At 35.6% G+C, this 20780-nt stretch overlaps 2 protein-coding genes across 3 annotated transcripts in view; both read left to right on the top strand.

The window, feature by feature from the left end:
• The first annotated feature begins 273 nt into the window (after positions 1-273).
• LOC149131808 (cullin-3-B-like) lies at positions 274-10396 on the top strand. 2 transcript variants are annotated; one of them, XM_089366688.1, is made up of 3 exons: positions 274-413; positions 1326-1395; positions 9892-10396. In XM_089366688.1, the coding sequence occupies exons 1-3, from the start codon at positions 403-405 to the stop codon at positions 10138-10140; spliced, it is 330 nt and encodes a 109-aa protein (XP_089222814.1). In that variant the 5' UTR covers positions 274-402; the 3' UTR covers positions 10141-10396. The 2 variants fall into 2 exon arrangements, with proteins under 2 accessions (XP_089222814.1, XP_089222815.1); XM_089366689.1 differs by lacking the exons at positions 274-413; positions 1326-1395 and adding an exon at positions 4774-5021.
• The window catches only part of LOC106881211 (cullin-3), a 129185-nt gene continuing 118296 nt past the window's right edge, over positions 9892-20780 (top strand). Inside the window, exon 1 of the mRNA XM_089366686.1 lies at positions 9892-10210. The gene's annotated coding sequence lies outside the window, so the exon portion shown is untranslated. The remainder of the gene's footprint in view (positions 10211-20780) is intronic.

Genomic DNA, 20780 nt, shown 5'->3' with positions numbered 1-20780 from the left:
CATGCGTGTATGCATGTACTTACGTAAGCATGTGGTGGGGACAGAGAAAGAAAGAGTGAAGTCTATGAAAGCGAAGCTCGATGAAGGAAAACAAAACATTACTCGAGTTCACGAATTATCTCCCCTCTGTCAGTAAAATCAGACGCATCTCTTTACTTGTTATTGCGCCACCACTCCAAATTTTAAAAAATAACTTTTCTTAAAAAAATAACTTTTCGAATATGCATATATTAATAAGAAATAAGTATAATAAAAACGCTGAATAATGAATGGCATCAGTAAAATAAAACGACTGAACGATGAATGGATATGTTAGTATGATAGTCCATTAGACAAATAAGCTACACGATTTGATTATTGAAATAGGTATACGGTAAATGCAAAGTAATATTCACGCAACACATGGAACTTTGGTAAGCATAAAATGGAAAGCAACTATTTTCTTAAATGATTAAGTTAATAGAATTAGAATTAATCTTATCTTAATTGTTAGAAGATACTAGATTTTCCTAAAATAAACGGTAAAGCTGAATTTCCTTGGGCGTTGACAATCAAAAACTGTTGCTGATAAAAATACTATATAGTGCCAGTTCGACAACATCAAGTTTAGTTTATAATAATACATTTCCGATAGTTGATAGATTGGTATTATCTACCTCTTGGTATAAATTTATAATAAATTTCCTTGTAAACTTGTGTGATAGCATCCTAGAAGAGGGGACTATTTTTTGAAGCGGTTGTTTACTACGTTAATCGTTGGCGAAAAGAAGCAGGTTAGGTTGGTGAGTGTCGAAGAACACAAGATGATTCGTAGGTCACCATGAAAAAGGAATGTTTCATCCAGCGACAATTGATTCACTCTTGGCAAACATAATAGATTTTTCTCCTTGTTTAGAATATTCAAGTGTCGGCAAATATTGACATTGTAACCGACGAATTCCTTTTAAAAGCGTAAACCACGGAAAGGAAACAAGACAGCACTATATCTCACTCGAACACAAACACATTTTATCCTTTATCTGGAATTATTTTACATATTACATATTCCTAAAAATTGCTAACTCTTTTTCTCAAACAGCATTCTTTGAATGGAAAAAACATTTTTCATCAAGTCTTTTTGCATGACTTGAGTATTTAAACATATACACATCCATAAAAATATTACACCTTTAATGTATGTATATACATGTATAACAAATAGACATAATACATTTGTTTCTTAAAGATATTAAAGGTGATCGCGATTTGGTTCAATTTTTATACTCTCTGCAGCCTTATTTTGCTGATAATTTCATTAAATATCTGTTTTGACTTGCAACTTTAAGGACATTCGCGATGAGTGGCGGTTTAAGAACCCATAAGAGAGACACGAAGATGCGCATTAGGGCCTTTCCTGTAAGTATTGCATTATTCTTGATTTTGTAAAATTACATGCTGAATTATCATAAATGCAATCAAGTTATGTTTTTGTTGTAATCAGTATAATTTTCACGAGACTGTATTTTCTAATGTAGCAGTACATGTATAAAATAGAAAAATATTCAAAATGGCGGGTTAAAGTAAGTCTTGGAAAGACTTCTGTAACCATAGCAGTCTGCACTTTTAGATTCATTTATTCGTTGAAAGACTTTTATTTGCTCTACAAAATTCGCCTTTTAAAAAATAGAAGTATTTACCCGTGTTAAAGATTCTTAGATCTAACTAAATTTAAATTGTGCCACTACGAACTGTCTAGTATACTATCATATTTACAAGCTGAGATAATCACAATTGAGCCTGTTTTTATTGACATCAACTGAGAAATTAGATGATTTTTGAAATTTGTTATGGAATAATTTTTTTATTTCATTGAAAGTTTCTTTTCTATATACATATATTATAAATGTTATGAAAATGATACATATGTAAAAAAAACATTTAATAAAATTGAAAATAATGTCCTTGTATATATTTCATTATCATCGAATAAATTTTATAAATTTATTGGTAATATAACTTAATAATAAAGTATGTTTTCTTCAATTTGTCAGTGTCCTGCTATCTCTCACCCTTATATGAAATAGATACGCATACATACAGACCTATATATATTTATTATTCCTTACCATACATTGTGGCGCACCTGTTTATTATTTTTTTTTTAATAAAATAGTTACGTGACAAAACATCGAAAATATTTCTTATTGCCACATATTTAAATATTTTTCTGAAATGAATAATTATATGCATGTTTCTATAACAATTTTATTTGCATTTTTTTATTCTTATGGAACTATCATTACAATTACTAGTTCATTATTTTGCTCCTGTGATTTCAAATTTGGTTTAGGTTGATAAAACAATTATCGGTTAATTCAGTTAATATGGACAATCTCTTATTGGTTTTGTATAGTGAAATCATTTCAAGTACAGTAAGTTTCGATCCCCCCCCCCCCAAGTCTTGTTGCTGTATTGAAAATGTCTGAAATTTGTAATATTTACAAAGAATATTTTGCTCGTGTTTCTTGTAATTGTATTTTGCAGATTTAGTGAACTTTTAAATTTAAAGAATCTCATATTGAATGAAGAACATTTCTTGTAAATTGTAAATAATTAATATACACGTTGATTAGTCCTTTTGTTAATATTGTTTTATTCGTTTTCATTGTGTAACTTTGGAGGCTTTTTTTTTCGTATACAATAGGTAGTTTAAAAATCGATTTTTTGTTTATGTCTCAACTTCACCATATAAAGTCTTGAGGCTACTACTGCAGTGAATAAGTAGCAGTCAACGTTTTGAGAGAACCAGGCTCAATTTTCATTCATATCTGTTGGATCAAATTCCCTCCTTGTTTGAGATCATTGATAATAGAATGTCATTAAGTAAGAAATTTGTAATCGCAATACATTCAAATTATTTGTTTATTAAAAAAAAAAATGCAGAATTTCGGCCCTTTTCTTTTAAATACCATACAAAGATGACGACGTTAGTCCTAGTAAATATGTTTGCAATAGGTTTATATAGATTTACAAATTCAATGTTTACATACTTTATGACTTGAAAAACAAAATGTCATTTGCTGACATGAATTAGCCATGTCAATCATTTATTACATAGGTAAATACTTCAAGGATAAACTGCATTTAGCATCTTACTAACTGTTCATGTATGACGTTCAGCTCCCTACTTTTCATATCGTTTATTAGTATTACCACCATACTGATCATTCTGGTATTAGAACGGAAATCTCTTAAAATACTTTAGCAATTTAACAGTAGTTGGCCGATCTGCCAAGAAAAATGAATTGCTGTAACTAGAAAACCAGCTAAATTGTATAGCAGACCCGCCCGCGTAACTCATGCTAGCATGAAAAGCGTGTTGCAAGATAATGATGATGATAGTGGTCGAAAACAATTAAGTTATACTTGATTTTGTTTGAGTCTTGCGTCTTAGCTCATCTGTACTTTTGCTCAATTCACAATAAATAAAATTTGTATCTTTATCAGATGTTTAATCAAAAAACATCTTAGGCTATCGAATTTGTTGAACTTAGGGATTTTGATTGGTTAACAATTGGGCTCTTTTGTTGACAACAATAAAAAAAAAAAACAACTAACATATAAATTTTTATATAACAGTATGCTTTGAGTTAAATTATTTCTTCAAAATTAGTCTTTTCATCTATAATTTAATAGAATTTTTGAAAAAGATATTACAAGTGTAGATTTTTATTAAGAGCTTAAATTTTGTTTTAATATGGCAGTTTCTTTAAGCATTTAATTTATTAAGCAAATTAAGGTAAGTTTTTGTGAAATATATTTCTGATATTTTAAAGAATTATTAGCATAAAAAGTTTGAAAATTGAATGAAAAGGCTTAATGCAGTCATAGTAAAATCTACATTACAATTGGCAGCAAGAATTTCTGAAGATTAACATCAGGCAAAAGACCCTCTGCACTATAAAGGATTAGGTAAGAATAACTATATAGGTGATGTAATCAATGGGTCCACATGATGTGCAGTGTGACTCATATATCAAGAAATATTTTAATAAAGTAGAATATTCCTCGGCAAAACTAACAGCCTAAGTAGTAAAGAATGGTAAAATCATAATTTTCTGTAAAAGTAATAGTTTCTGTTACTTGACATGATTTAACATGAAGAAGTTAATGGTGATATAATGTGAGGGAAGTTTAGGGTGTTAGTGTTTTGGTGGTGAGATGATTTTTCTTTTTTTTAAATGATGAATAGGAAAGAAGAATCTGAAATGGATACTGAAGACTGAGCTTTAGATGTTTAACTTGAAAAACAATCTGAGTGCCTGTTATAGAAAAGGCTTGATCATTAAAGGTATTCATTCTAGCTCCTTGTATTTATGCTAACCCCTTGCAGTATTTATTCTGGCCTCTTACATTCTGAGTTCAAATCCCATTATGGTCAACTTTGCTTTTCATCAATAGAGTACCAGTAATATCAGAATAGTTTAAGTGTCAAATGAGATGCTTTGCAATATTTGTTCTGACTCTTTGCATTCTGGATTCAAATCCTGCTGTAGCTTATTTAGGAGATGCATTTAGTCATCTGAGCCACTCTATTGTAAACATTTAGGTCTGGTTTCCAGTTTGAAGATAGTTTCTTCCTTTTACCACCAGTATCAAGTTCTATAATGGGTCTGGATGCTGCCTTTTGTTATGACTCAGGAATAAAAAAAATTTGACATTTGCTTTTTTATACCGCACAATATCCTACCAAAGTCAACTTTATCTTTCATCCTTATAGACTTGATTTTTAAAAAAATACCAGTCCAAGCAATGGATTAGTGAAATTGTCAGAAAGTCAAGCAAGATGTCTGAACCTTTGTGTTCTGACAGCATTGTCTACAAGTGACACTATTACCAAGCTGTATCAGCCCAAGTCCAATGGCTTTTCCCTTCGATAAACAGTGTCGTTGAGGGAAGACATGCATGGGCAACTCCTGGCCTTCATCAAAAATCTTGCCCAGGTTTTCACATATGCACATTGCTTTGTTGGCTTTGTTCAAGTAAGTTTATTGTATTGATGGTTATATAATCCAAATGGATTATACATGTTTATTTGAATATTGTGAGATGGTAAAGTATAATTTGTCAATTTCCTTCAATTCCTTGTTCTTGATGATTGGCAGATATAGAGATCAAATCATAGCATAAATTAAATCAAAAACCTTTAGTCTAGTAACCGTTTAATATTTGAATAAAATGTGATGAGAAGGAACTAACATTGATAAAATATTCGAAGAATAAACAGCATATAAATAGTTCCTTTGACATATAATTATGAATTATTTAAGTAAAATATATAACTTGCATCAAACATTCTTTTAAAAAAACCCCATTTATTTCAAAAGTTGGATAACTACTATTTATATAGCTTTATCACATTAGCTATTTTCAGCTTTACAGGTCTTGCACAGGTCTTCAAAATGTTTCAACACTTCAACTTTAAGTTACATTGAATTGCCTATTTTTTTAGATTTTCTCATCATATAGCTTTTACTGTCATTTCTTTTCACAAAGAGTAAAATTATTTTCCTTTTGGCTTAAGCAAAAGTTTTCCAATTCCTTTTCATGTATGAATGTATGAGACATTCTGCTTTCAAAAAGGGAACACATTGCATATGTCTGAAAATAGATCAGTTACAGTTAAAACATTTTTTGATCAGGTTGACTTGGGCTTAATTATATTGAGAATACATTACTGCCTATTTCATTTATCAGATTAACTTGATATGAGATCTTTATTAATTCAAGTAAGCAGTAGTTTCATTACAATTTCTCTTGCTCTTATGTTTGCATATTCAAACACACACATCACATAGAATGTGAGTTGACCTTATTAGGCAAAAGGTTTGTTACACAATTATGAGGTGTTTGTGACCATAGCTTCCAGCCATTGCATCTTGAAAATCACCAATATTTTTAATGTGGCCTGGTCCTTTGTTTTCAGGATCAGGAAAGGGCTGGTGGGAATATATCATCTGTGCTGAAGAGATAGTTACTCAACCATCAAATGTTATCAGGATGCCTAAGTTCATCCAGCATATCCACGTGGTTGTTGCTGACAACCCAAGGGTGTCAATGAGAGCCTTTGTCGAACAGCTCAATGTAGGAGAGTCCACTGTGCGGTGCACAAGGACATCAAATACAAATGTATATGTGTGTCCTTTGTTATTAACTTGAAGGCAGTTCTTATTGGGCAAGATCTAGGAGAACTGTGATCAGTTGACAAGCATCACATCTCTTCCTACTTCTCTTGATTTGAAATCTCTGGACAAGTATCTCTTTTTATAGAAAGGGATTGGCCACTGCCTTTTGAATAAACTTTCTGAACAGAAAATTGTAGAAGTCTATCACATAAATAATCATTAATGCCCATGTTCCATGCTAGAATGGGTTGGATAGTTTGACAGCATCCAATGACTCTAAGGACTGCATCATGTTCCAATGTTTAGTTTGGCATGGTTTCTATGGCTGGATGCCCTTCCTAACACCAACCACTTCACTAGGTGCTTTTTTCATGCCACATTCGTTATTGAAGTCACTGTGCTGCTAGCAGGACTACTGACTGTGAGAAGTGGTGGAGGGACAAGAAGATTAAACTATGAGAAAGGTTGAGTCAGAGCAGGTTTTTGTAGAGTAACTATGGCTACACACATCTAGTAGGGTCGGGGAAAGAGAGCAAGAGAAAAAGATCAGTAGGAGCTGCAAGATATAATAGCTATGAATTCCTTGTGTTAAAGGAGTAATATATTCCTAAAAATCTTGGTTAAAGTGAAATCTCATAAAGCAAAATTAATTTTCCCATAGATTTTCATACTATAGAGTGATAGATTTCTTTGAAAAAAGCCTCCTCCCACAAGAAAACAAACAATACAACCACTTCTATACATGAAAATTGCAATTTCTAAACTTAAACAGTACAATATGTATACACAAAAACATTTGAAGTGAAATACATTAGGGAATAAATAATATCATAATAGGGTATGTTCTTATCACAAAAATGTCTGATGTGTGAGAGGTGGTTGGAAAATGTGAGCTATTGGGAGGATGTATATCTTCTGTCTTATAATTTATCAACATCCTGATAAATGAAAAACATCCAAAATTCTTTGTAAACTCTTCTTATAATTTCATATTCTCATCAGTATTAGAAGATTGCTCTTATTCTGACAGCATCAACTCCTCATTAAACTTTCTTTATGGGACGCTAGCCTATCACATTGTCTTCAAACACTATACCATTTGCAAGTACCACAATATCTTTCTGAATTTGATATAGGCTGATGGAAAACTTGTAAAGTCAGTGTTACAGTCTGGCTATATATTTTTCCAAGTACCAATACCCAATGTAATTCCTTTATGGTTCCCTTTTGCATCTCTGCCTTTCTTGGTTTGTTTCCAGACATCTTGAATGGTATGTAAATTCAAAGAAAGTTCTGTTTTGTGTGAGTAAAAAATTGTCTTATTCCAATGGAAATGAGAAAATAAAAAGGTGAAGGAGTGAGAGTTGGGAGGAAGCACTGTATGATTAAGTTAATTAAAGGGTTACCAGATTCATGGGCACATTGCACCTTACACTTCTGACTTATGGCTGACATGCTGATACTACTATTGTTGCTGCTGTCTCAATGACCTAAGATTAAAATTACATTATCTCATTAGATTATCTTTTATTTTAGACAGTTTCTTAGTTTATTCACAGTATTGTTGCTATTGTTGGTGGTCATTTAAAGAGTTGGCGGGTTGTATTGGCTTTGGTGTTGGTGATTATTGTTTGTGATGGTGGTGAATGTTGATTTATAGACGTTCATAGATACTCCTCTTTACACAAGAAATTATATAGAAAAACTTGCGTGCGTGCACACTCACATGTCATGATTATAGTTTTTCAGATTGTTAGCTATAATCTCAGATAAAATGCCAACTTTTATTGCTAAAAATAAAGCGTATCTTTTAAATTCTTAAGATTCATTTGAGTTTCCATAAGGGCAAAATTACAGACCACATCTCAAAATTTGTGGTCATATTCTACAATTTCTGTAAGCACAAAATCCTCTAACTTGAAGTAATCATAATATGACAGATGCCTGTGTCCATATGTTGTATAAACACATACATATATACATACACACATGCATACAAATTACAGGTACAAACATGGTTTTGTGGTTAAGGAGTTTGCTTCCCAACTGTGTGGTTTCAGGTTCGGTAGCTCTGTGGCATCTTGGGTAAACATCTGCTGTAGTCCCAGGCCAATCAAGGCCTTGTGAGTAAATCTAGCTGATAGAAACTGAAAGAAACCTCTCGTGTATGTGTTTGAGTACATATTTCCCCCCACCTTCATCTTTGTGTGTTGATTGATTGTAAACAAAGGTCTCTCTGTTCATACAAATAGTATCTACTTGCAATTTATCACAAAAGTATGCCTAGACTTCTTGACATGTCTTGACAGATTGAGCAGTCTTTGTAAACAAAAGGTTTGTTCTTTTGTGTCATTTGTTTCCAGTTTTCTGTGCAACAATGTTCATTAGACTGGGAGATTGTTACCTTGCTAGGTGCGAGTTGGTGCCTGGAAGAGCATCTAGCTGTAGAAACTCTGACTTGATACACTCTTCTGATCCATACAAGTATTGAAAAGCTGACATTAACCCTTTAGTGTTCACATTATTCTGCCAAAATTAATGCTTTTTCATCCACATTGTTTTGAACTAATCATGCATTATCTTGTAGCTATGAGATTTTGATGAGGTAGCTGTTAATTTTTAAAACAATATTGTAGGGTTGGTGTGAGAGACCAGATCTGGCTAGTTTGAACACAAAACGGGCAGAATACTTTTGGCCGGTTTAAATGCTAAAGGGTTAAAATGATTATTATATAGCTATATTTACTATATACTTTCAGTAAATTTGTGGTTTTAGTCTAGTCTGCTAGAAATGTCACTTAGTTTTTAGTGTATCAGCTTCTTTTTATATATTCAAGTTTGTGGTTTAAATTTTTTCATTCATTGGTTTCACAATGAAATGGCTTTCAAAACTATGGTCATAAACCTATGTACTGTGATGAAAATAAGAATGATTGTTTCATAATTAACTGGCCTGCTCTGCAAAAGTCTAAATCAGAAAACGTTATTTGGTATAAATGGGGTTGTTTATTCAATAAAAATGATCATATTGGTTACTTGAAGTGCATTAATGTGGCCAGATTGTAATATAAAGTATTTGTTTTTCAAGTGATTGGCACTTACTCCCGAGAACAAAGAATTGATAGTGCTAAACTGTCTCAAAGTCAAGATTAAGGAAGACTGATAGTTACTGTCAAATTGACATGGTTTTGTTAGCATCCAGTTTTTATTTGGTAAGAAAAATGGATGTAAAAGTATGCTGTAATATTTGTTTGTAGTGACAGTTCAATAGTTATTTTAAATGATCATCTTTAGGTGCCACATTGAATATTTATTTATCTTGTTTTAAAATTGAAATCAAGCTTATATTGCAGTTGATAAAGTTGATATATATATATATATATATATATATATATATATATATATATATATATATATATATATCCATCCACTAGTTGAATTAACTGCTTGCTAAGAGTAAGATAGGTATTTATTCTTGGGCATTTCTTTTATAGATATCTCAAAAATGTATTGTTTGTAATCATATCTTCAACACATTCAGGTTGATGGTATTCTTTAATTTGACTGAGAAGAATTTGAACATGTTACATGCTTGATTTAAATCAGTGTTCTTACAATAGTAGCTATGGTATCTAGTTTTATGTGCAGTTTTTCAGTCAAATTTATCAAAGGAATGGTTTTTAAAGATTAATTTGTTTTTACATTGTATACATCTTTCTCATTACAGATGACAATGGATGAGAAGTATGTTAATAGTATTTGGACATTGTTACGAAATGCTATACAGGAAATACAGAAAAAAAACAACAGTGGACTTAGTTTTGAAGAACTTTATCGTAATGCTTATACAATGGTGTTACACAAACATGGAGAAAAACTCTATACAGGTCTACGTGAGGTAGTAACTGAACATTTAATTAATAAGGTAGGATTGATTACTAATTCTGTTTTGGATACTCATTTTTTTTCTTCCTAATACTTTATATAGAATTACAGCCACAAGTTTTGATGATTTTTTAAGAAGCTAAACAAATTTTTGATTAACAGTATTGTTATTTGAAAGGAATTATGATTTTAATTATTCTGAGCCAGTCTCAACCTTAATTTAGCTGAAATTTTATAGTCCTTCTGTGCATATAAATATATTACAGAATTCTCTCTGCTTGAATATTTTATCTTTTACTTATATCAGTCACTACACTGTAGCCATGCTGGAACACCGCCTTGAATTTTTAGTCAAATGAATTGCCCCCTATACTTTAAAAAAAAAAATTGGTACTTATCCTATCAGTTTCTTTTGCCGAAATGTTATGGGGACACAAACACACACACACACACACACATATATATATATATATCATCATCATCATCATCATCGTTTAACGTCCACTTTCCATGCTAGCATGGGTTGGACGATTTGACTGAGGACTGGTGAAACCGGATGGAAACACCAGGCTCCAGTCTAATTTGGCAGAGTTTCTACAGCTGGATGCCCTTCCTAACGCCAACCACTCAGAGAGTGTAGTGGGTGATATATATATATATATATATATATATATATATATATCCAAGAAAGAAAGTTAGAGGTTGTGAATCCAACCCACTAAGGGATAATATCTGTCCAATATACTGCTGGTAGAATACCCAATTATTATTACACAAGTGTTTTTTCATTGCATGACAATTACATTACCAAGTGTAATAAATGGGTGAGGGTAAAAAGTTATTTTACCATTAATTTATAGAGCAATAAGAAAATGGAGGGGATTAATAGGTGGTATTCATCAACTTATAGATATTATATTATGCCAATTTATTTATTCATTTACTAAAAGGACAATTATAACAATATACATACATATATGACATATTATGTCGTACATATATAATATATAAAATGCAAAATATAAAATATCAGTAATTATAAAAATATAACATATAGTAATAGAAATTGGGATAATATCTTACAGCTGTTTCATTCTACATTTATCACTCCAGTAGACTGAAGTAATTAGTAGATGAAACTGAGGTACTTGGTTGTTTCTCTAGGCTTCGTCAGAGATTTTATAAAGTACATAAGGTTAAGTTATAAATACTCACATATATATACTTAAATGTACATACATAAATGCCTGTATATGCATACAAATGAACCAATTATTATTATTATATGCATTATATTATTCATATTATATAAAATGTAAACAGATGTATGAGAAAGTTATAAGAGGAGTAATATTGTCATTTATAAAAACAATATATCTTAAAATTTTAGTTATGTAAGAATGAAACTGTGTATACATGAGGAGCACACACATACACATACATGTGGATGGGAAGCAAACTTCTTACCACACAGCCATGCCTGTGCCATGGTGATGAAATCTTTGAAAAGATGGGACTGAAAATGCAGAAAGTACTATATTATCATTGTTTTATCTTCCACTTTTCCATGTCTATATGGATCAGATGGAATTTATTGCATTACATTTTCTATGACTGGACATGCTTCCTGCTGCCAACCCTTGCTTGTTTCCAAGTAAGATAATATTTACCTATGCCTTATCTCGTCATAGGGTCATATATTACTTATCAGGTAAAATTTTATTCTCACTATAAAATATGATTTCACTTGAGAGTATGGGGAGGTTAAAAATGGCTAAACTATTTAATTAAACAACCATATAAGATTTCTTGCTACATTGGAACTAACAATAAAAATTGAAAATATCCTTTGATTTCATCTACCACACCCTTATTCATTTACATGTATTTTTGGGATGTGTGTCAATAATTAGTATTGTTTACTGGAAATTGTGTAGTTTTATGTATTCTCTTTTTTCTTTTACTTTTTGGATACTCTGTTACTATGATGACCTTTACATTTCAAACCTCCTGGGCACACACCACATCCACTCAGGTATCCCTGACCCACTTGTCTCTCATCCTCTTATCTCTCTTTTGTGTATCATCACCACCACAGACCCAGAATTAATCAGAACACAGAGTCTTTCCTTAGAATATCAGCCCTCTGTAATTCCCTCTTTGCTCATGTGTTTCTCATGGGTGTTAACTTGTAATGGTTCATTAAACTGTCTTCTTCTGTAGCCTTGGGCCAACCAAAGGCTTGTGAGTGGATTTGGTTCACAGAAACTGAAGCAAGCCCATAGTGTATGTGTGTGTATTTATGCATGTTTCTTGAGCCAAATTGTAAGCACCGGATTTTATGTTTACCTAGTAATTTTGAGTTATCAATCGCTGAAAATCCAACCTCAACTTGTTTCATAATTTCTATTCCGAGATCCCTATCTGACAATGTTCCAGTATATATTCGGCCCAAGCTCTTGAAGGGTTCTTCTGCAACTGTTGGAATGCTTACTTCAGCTATTCGAAAATTCAGTTCTTTCTGCACTCCCTTAACAAATGTAAGACTATGTGAGTTTTTTGCTATAAACCACATCCTTGACCACCTCACATATATATGTATATAAATATATTTGTATATATACAAGACATTCGAGCGAATTCATTGCCAGTACCGCTGGACTGGCTCCTGTGCAGGTGGCACGTAAAATACACCATTTCGAGCGTGGCTGTTGCCAGTACCTCCTGACTGGCCTTCGTGCCGGTGGCACATAAAAGCACCCACTACACTCTCTGAGTGGTTGGCGCTAGGAAGGGCATCCAGATGTAGAAACTCTGCCAAATCAGATTGGAGCCTGGTGTAGCCATCTGGTTCACCAGTCCTCAGTCAAATCGTCCAACCCATGCTAGCATGGAAAGCGGACGTTAAACGACGACGATGATGATGATGATATATATATATATATATGTATGTATTTATGTATTTCTTTTCTCTACCTCACTCAAGTTATCGCCTTCCCTCTACTCTATTCAAGTTATGCTCCTCTAGCCCAAACCTGTCTGAAATTTTGTCTCTCCTCCCTTTAAAAATTACGATTTTAACTCTCATTTCTGTTACCAATTTAAGCATTTAATCTCACGGTTTAAAACACTGCTGTGTTTCTTTCAACTTTGTTTCTAAAAACCCAAGGAATCTAACCAGCGTGATGTACTGCTGCCTGTTCTCTCTCACCGAATCACTACTTTCTTTCCCCCACTTCCTCTTCGACTCTTACGTGACTCCAAACCTATTATAACCAGTTCACTTTCCAACTTCATCCCAATTCGTATTGGAATTTCTATGCTGATAGAACCCACAACGAAGCTCTCTTAGCTCGTGGTACTTCTTCACTGTTCTCAGTTCTGTTAACGGCTGGGCGTTCGGGCGAGTATACTTGGCATTGATGTGGCAACATTTGAAATATTGTCTAGGTAAATGCAGCTGATGAGGACTGATCAGATTTATGTTGTGAAACGTATCTGAAGAGTCTGAAACCTGGGTACTGCATTATCCTTAATCTGGGTTGTCCATTTCCGAATGTTCTTCCTAAGGTAACACAAGTTTTTCATGTTTGTTGCACACACGCATTTTTGCCAGTATATACGCAGTGAAGCTATACAATAGCGTCATATTTATATCGATTGCTATTGTCCAGTAAATATCGGTGCCTTGTTGTACCACTCTTATGAATTTATATATATATATGTGTGTGTGTATATATATATATATAATATATATATATATATATATATATATATATATATATATATATATATATATATGTGTGTGTATGTCTATTATATATATTAATTTGTTTGTTTGTTTTTTTTCATTTTATCTAGTTTCAGCTCATGAGCTGTGGCCATGCTGGGGCACCGCCATTTGGTGTTGCTAAACAATTTTACTTCAGGAATTGACATTTGGTGCATGAGAGAGTTTGATGCAGCTGCTCTCATCTGCACCTCCTGCCGTGAAGTTGGTTCATCTGGGACACCTGACAGGAAGAGGTCCAGCCTCATCTTGAAGACACCTACATCCACCGCATGCAGGTCTATCAGGTCCTTCGGGAGGATATTGAAGAGCTGTAGACCTCTGAAGCCCAGGCTATTGCAGTATCTTGTCCTACATCTTGATGGCAAATTTGAAGTCCTTGGCGCTATGCAATGGCGTCCAGTTCTTTTATTTGTGTAACTTTCGATGCCAAAGTTTGGGACAATTCCTTCGAGGATCTTCCAGATGTATATTATGGCATATCTTTCTTGTCTTCGCTCTAAGTAGTAGAGTCTTAATCTCTTGAGTCTTTCCCAATAGCTTATATGCTGCATAGAGGCTATCTTCTTCGTGTAGCTTCGTTGGATTCGCTCAAGTTCTGAGATTAATTTGACACTGGTTGGTCACCATAGTTGAGAGCAATAGTGAAAGTGGCTTAGAACAAGTGTCTTCCAGAGCACCATCATGGTTTCCTGATCTCTTTTTCTAAGTCTTAAGAGTCCATCCGGTCAGTCGCCTGCATTTCATATGTATTCTTTTACTCTTTTACTTGTTTCAGTCTTTTTGACTGTGGCCATGCTGGAGCACCGCCTTTAGTCGAGCAAATCAACCCCAGGACTTATTCTTTGGAAGCCTAGTACTTATTCTTTCGGTCTCTTTTGCCGAACCGCTAAGTTACGGGGACATAAACACACCAGCATCGGTTGTCAAGCGATGCTGGGGGGACAAACACAGACATACAAACACATACACACATACATATATATATACATATATACGACAGGCTTCTATCAGTTTCCGTCTACCAAATCCACTCACAAGGCATTGGTCGGCCCGAGGCTATAGTAGAAGACACTTGCCCAAGATGCCACGCAGTGGGACTGAACCCGGGACCATGTGGTTGGTAAGCAAGCTACTTACCACACAGCCACTCCTATATATATTTCATATGTATATTATATATATATATATGTATATATATATATTATACATCATCATCGTCGTTTAACGTCCGCTTTCCATGCTAGCATGGGTTGGACGATTTGACTGAGGACTGGTCAAACCAGATGGCTACACCAGGCTCCAATCTGATTTGGCAGAGTTTCTACAGCTGGATGCCCTTCCTAACGCCAACCACTCAGAGAGTGTAGTGGGTGCTTTTTACGTGCCACCGGTACGAAGGCCAGTCAGGCGGTACTGGCAACGGCCACGCTCAAAATGGTGTATTTTATGTGCCACCCGCACAAGAGCCAGTCCAGGGGCAGTGGCAACGATCACTCTCGATAGTCCCTACACATGCTGCGAGCACAAGTGCCAGAAAGGCGATGCTGGGCACAGGTGCCTTCACGATTTCGCTTTCCCCAATAAGTCTTTGCAAGCCAAGTTTCGTGTCCAATGAAAGAGACGACGTTGGCATGGGTGCCAGTCGTCCAATTTAACTAGATTTCGATTTCACTTGCCTCAACAGGTCTACGCAAATGGAGTGTCCAATGAAGGAAGGTACGCATAAGTGGACTGGCTGAGGCCTTAGATTTAGGTCTCACTTGGCTGCCGGGTCTTCTCATGCACAGCATTTAGCAGTGTTTCTACAGCTGGATACCCTTCCTAACATCAACCACTCAGAGAGTGTAGTGGGTGCTTTTACATGCCATCGGCACAAGGCCAGTCAGGTGGTACTGGCAAGGGTTACGCTCAAACTGGTGTATTTTATGTGCCACCCACACAAGAGCCAGTCTAGGGGCACTGGCAACGATCTTGCTTGAAAGTCCTTACACAGAGAGGCGAGGCTGGGCACAGGTGCCATCACAATTTCAATTTCGCTTGCCCCATTAAGTCTTCGCAAGCTGAGTCTTGTGTCCAATGAAGGAGACGATGTTGGCACGGGTGCTAGTCGTCGAATTTAATTCGATTTTGATTTCACTTGCCTCAACCGGTCTTCGCAAGTGGAGTTTAGTATCCAATGAAGGATGGTATGCATAAGTGGACTGGTCTGGTTGAGGCCTTCGATTTAGGTCTCATTTGGCTTCCCGGGTCTTCTCACGCACAGCATGTCTCCAACGGTCTCGGTCAGAAGTCATCGCCTCGGTGAGGCCCAATGTTCGAAGGTCGTACCTCACCACCTCATCCCAGGTCTTCCTGGGCCTACCTCTTCCACAGGTTCCCTCAACTGCTAGGGTGTGGCACTTTTTCACACAGCTATCCTCATCCATTCTCGCTACATGACCATACCAGCGCAATAGCCTCTCTTGCACGCAACAACTGATGCTTCGTAAGTTCAACTTTTCTTTCAAGGTACTGATACTCTGTCTATTATGCACACTGACATTACACATCCATCGGAGCATACTGGCTTCATTCCTTGCGAGCCTACGCATGTCCTCATTAGTCACAGCCCATGTTTCACTGCCATAAAGCATAGCTGTTCGTACACATGCGTCATACAGTCTGCCTTTTACTCTGAGTGAGAGGCCCCTTGTCATCAGCAGAGGTAAGAGCTCTCTGGACTTTGCCCACGCTATTCTTATTCTAGCAGCTACACTTTCAACGCACCCTCCCCCACTACTAACTTGGTCACCTAGATAGCAGAAGCTATCAACTACGTCTAGTTTTTCTCCCTGGAATGTGGCAGAAGTTGTTTTCTGCACTTTCACAGTGTTTATAGCTCCTGAACATCTGCTACATACAAAAACTAACTTCCTAGTTAACCTTCCTTTGATATTGCTGCACCTCTTATGTGTCCAAAGCTTGCACTTCTACAGATTGAGCAGGGCCATCTACCTGAAGGGGTTTGTGTGTTGTCTACCTTCCTACTTATTAGGACTTTGGTTTTTGTTAGTTTGACTCTAAAGCCCTTCGATTCTAGTCCTTGCTTCCACACTTGAAACTTCTCCTCTAGTTCTGATAGTGACTCACCAATTAGTGCAACGTCATCAGCATAGAGGAGCTCCCAGGGGCAACCTGTCTTGAATTCCTCAGTGATCGCCTGGTGGACTATGATAAATAGTATGGGGCTGAGGACTGAACCTTGGTGGACCCCTACCTCTACCCGGAATTCTTCACTGTACTCGTTGCCAACCCTCACCTTACAGACAGTGTCTCTGTACATGGCTCGCATAGCTCTCACTAACCATTCATCTATCCCTAGTTTCCTCATTGACCACCAGATAAGGGATCGGGAGACCCTGTCAAAGGCTTTCTACATGTCAATGAAAGACAGGTACAGAAGTTTATCTTTGGCTAGGTGTTTCTCCTGCAGCGGTCTTACCAGAAATATAGCATCAGTGGTGCTTTTCCCTGGCACGAACCCAAACTGCATCTCATCTCTCCCTAATTAGTTGGGCTATGACCCTCTCCGTGACTTTCATTACCTGATCTAACAACTTGATACCCCTGCAATTATTTGTATCTAAAGCGTCACCTTTACCTTTGTAGCAGTTGACTATGGTGCTGCTACACCAGTCACTGGGTGTGACTCCTTCGTGTATCACCTGGTTAACAATAAGGGTGACTAGGCTATATCCAACGCTGCCAGATATTTTGAGCATCTCTGCAGTGATTCCTGATGGGTCGGGGGGGCCTTCCCTGTCTTCATACTCTTAATTGCTTTATCTACCATGGTACTGTCAACTCGGATAGCTGGTCCCTCTGTTGGGTCGACATTTGGCAGACTCTCTTTCTCCTATTCATTCTCTTTATTGAGCAATCTTTCGTAGTGGCGTCTCCAAACCTCTTTCTTTGCAGCCTCGTTTAGTCCATGCGAATGCATTTCTTTCCGACAACATCACGATTCTCTCACACACTGTCTTGCAACACGAAATACCTCAAGTCTTTGCTCCTCATGGCACATTACATTGGCAAACTTTTTCTTATCTGCCTCCCCTCTGGCTAAATAAACTTGTCGCCTAGCTTCCCTTCTGGCAGTCTGATACAATTCCCTGCTACCACCGTTCTTCCAGTCCTTCCAGGCCTGTTTCTTTTCCCTAATTGCCACCACCACGTTATTTTTGGTCGAGAGGAGACTTTGCACCATCCACAGATCTGGTCAGTGGCCCTCAGCAAGTTGTCCCGTAGAAACTTCTATTTCGTCAAAGGCTTCATGTAATACGTCTCAAAATCTCTGTCCATTCGCAGGATCTTTGAGCTTCCAGACCCTTCTCCTCCAAGCTGGTCGTCTTCTAGGCAACCACTTAGCCCTGATCCTGAAGTCATTAACTACTAGTCTATGTTGTGGGCTACATTCTTCGCCTGGGAAGATTTTGGCATTTATAAGCAGACATCTTTCCCTTTTCCTGGTGAGGATATAGTCAATTTGGCTAGTGGGTCTGCCCGAACAGTAGGTGATTAGGTGACTGGCAAGCTTCCTGATGTTAGTAATGCAGACCATAAGGTTATTTGCATCACAGAACTCCAGCAGCCTGGTTCCCTCCTCGTTGCGGGAACCAAAACTATAGCCTCCATGTACGCCATAGAAGCCCCCTGAATTTTGTGCAACATGACCATTGAAGTCACCAGCCACAAAGAGAAGGTCCCTGTCATTCGTCGATGAGGTACTCTGCAGAAGGGAGTCATAAAATTGGTCTTTCTATCCGTCAGGTAGCCCAGGCTGAGGGGCATAGGCCGAGATAATGGTTGCTAACCCATGGTGAAGGACTAATCTAATCTTAAGTATTTTATCGCATGCTCTAACTACCTCAATTACCTTATCCATATATATATATATATTTATTTATTTATGAGTTTCAGCCAAGTGGCTGTGGTCATGCTGGAGCATCACCGTGACTTTCCGTCTTTATGCTGTGCTCTCTTCACGTTCCTTGCATGGCTCTCCTCCTCCACCTGATATAATCAAGAGTTTTGATTGCACATCTGGTGTATGAAAGAATTTGACATCGCTGCCCTAAACTGTATCTCATTTCGAACCATTGGTTCGTCTGGTATCGTGGAGATGAAAGCGTTGAGTTTTATCTTCAAGACCTCTATATCCATGTCTTGCAGGTCTCTCAAATGTTTTGGCAGGGCGTTAAAGAGCTATATATATATGTATATGTATTATTACACTCTCTGAGTGGTTGGCGTTTATGAAGAGCATCCAGCTGTAGATACGCTGTCAAATGCTGTGCATGAGAAAACCCAGCAAGCCAAGTGAGATCTACATCTAGGCGTACCTTCCTTCATTAGACACTAAACTCCACTTGCGAAGACCTGTTGAGGCAAGTGAAATCGAAATCAAGTTAAATTGGACATGAAACTTAGCTTGCGAAGACTTATTGGGGCAAGCGAATTTGTGATGGCACCTGTGCCCAGCATCGCCTTTCTGACACTTGTGGCTGCGGCATGTCTAAGGACTTTCGAGCGAGAGCGTTGCCGGTGCCCCTGGACTGGCTTTTGTGCGGGTGGCACATAAAATACACCATTTTGAGCGTGGCCGTTGCCAGTACCGCCTGACTGGCCTTCATAGGGTTTTCGAGTGAGATCGTTGCCAGTGCCCCTGGACTGGCTCTTGTGCGGGTGGCACATAAAATACACCATTTTGAGCGTGGCCATTGCCAGTACTGCCCGACTGGCTCTTGTGCAGGTGGCACATAAAATACACCATTTTGAGCGTGGCCGTTGCCACTACCCGCCTGACTGGCCTTCGTGCGGGTGACACATAAAAGCACCCACTTCACTCTCTGAGTGGTTGGTGTTAGGAAGGGCATCCAGCTGTAGAAACTCTGCCAAATCAGATTGGAGCCTGGTGTAGCCATCTGGTTTCACCAGTCCTCAATCAAATCGTCCGACCCATGCTAGCATGGAAAGCGGACGTTAATCGACGATGATGATTATATATATATTTATATATAAGTTCAAAAAAACAAAGTGAGGACGTGATACGGATAGTGTTATCGGACGCTCAGCAAAGGAAAGAGAGAGTGTGTATATATATATATATATATATATATATATATATATATATATATATATATATGTATATATATATATATATATATGTATATATATATATATATATATGTATATATATATATATATATATGTATATATATATATATATATATGTATATATATATATATATATATATGTATATATATATATATATATATATGTATATATATATATGTATATATATATATATATATATATATGTATATATATATATGTATATATATATATGTATATATATATATGTATATATATATATGTATATATATATGTATATATATATATGTATATATATATATGTATATATATATATGTATATATATATATGTATATATATATATGTATATATATATATGTATATATATATATGTACATATATATATATGTACATATATATATATGTATATATATATATATGTATATATATATATATGTATATATATATATATGTATATATATGTATATATATATATATATGTATATATATATGTATATATATATGTGTATATATATGTGTATTTATATATGTATATATATATGTATATATATATGTATATATATATGTGTATATATATGTATATATATATGTATATATATATGTATATATATATGTGTATATATATGTGTATATATATATATGTATATATATATGTGTATATATATGTGTATATATATATGTATATATATTTGTATATATATATGTATATATATATGTATATATATGTATATATATATATGTATATATATATATGTATATCTATAATATATGTATAATATATAT

Source organism: Octopus bimaculoides, chromosome 19, assembly GCF_046866305.1.
Source record: "Octopus bimaculoides isolate indiv1 chromosome 19, ASM4686630v1, whole genome shotgun sequence".
Classification (NCBI taxonomy): domain Eukaryota; kingdom Metazoa; phylum Mollusca; class Cephalopoda; order Octopoda; family Octopodidae; genus Octopus; species Octopus bimaculoides.
This window is presented reverse-complemented; position numbering and strand designations above follow the sequence as displayed.

Coding starts and splice junctions, on each gene's coding strand:
- LOC149131808 (XM_089366688.1), top strand. Junction 1,396..9,891: donor TGCGCATTAGGGCCTTTCCT/GTAAGTATTGCA, acceptor TTCTCATTACAG/ATGACAATGGATGAGAAGTA.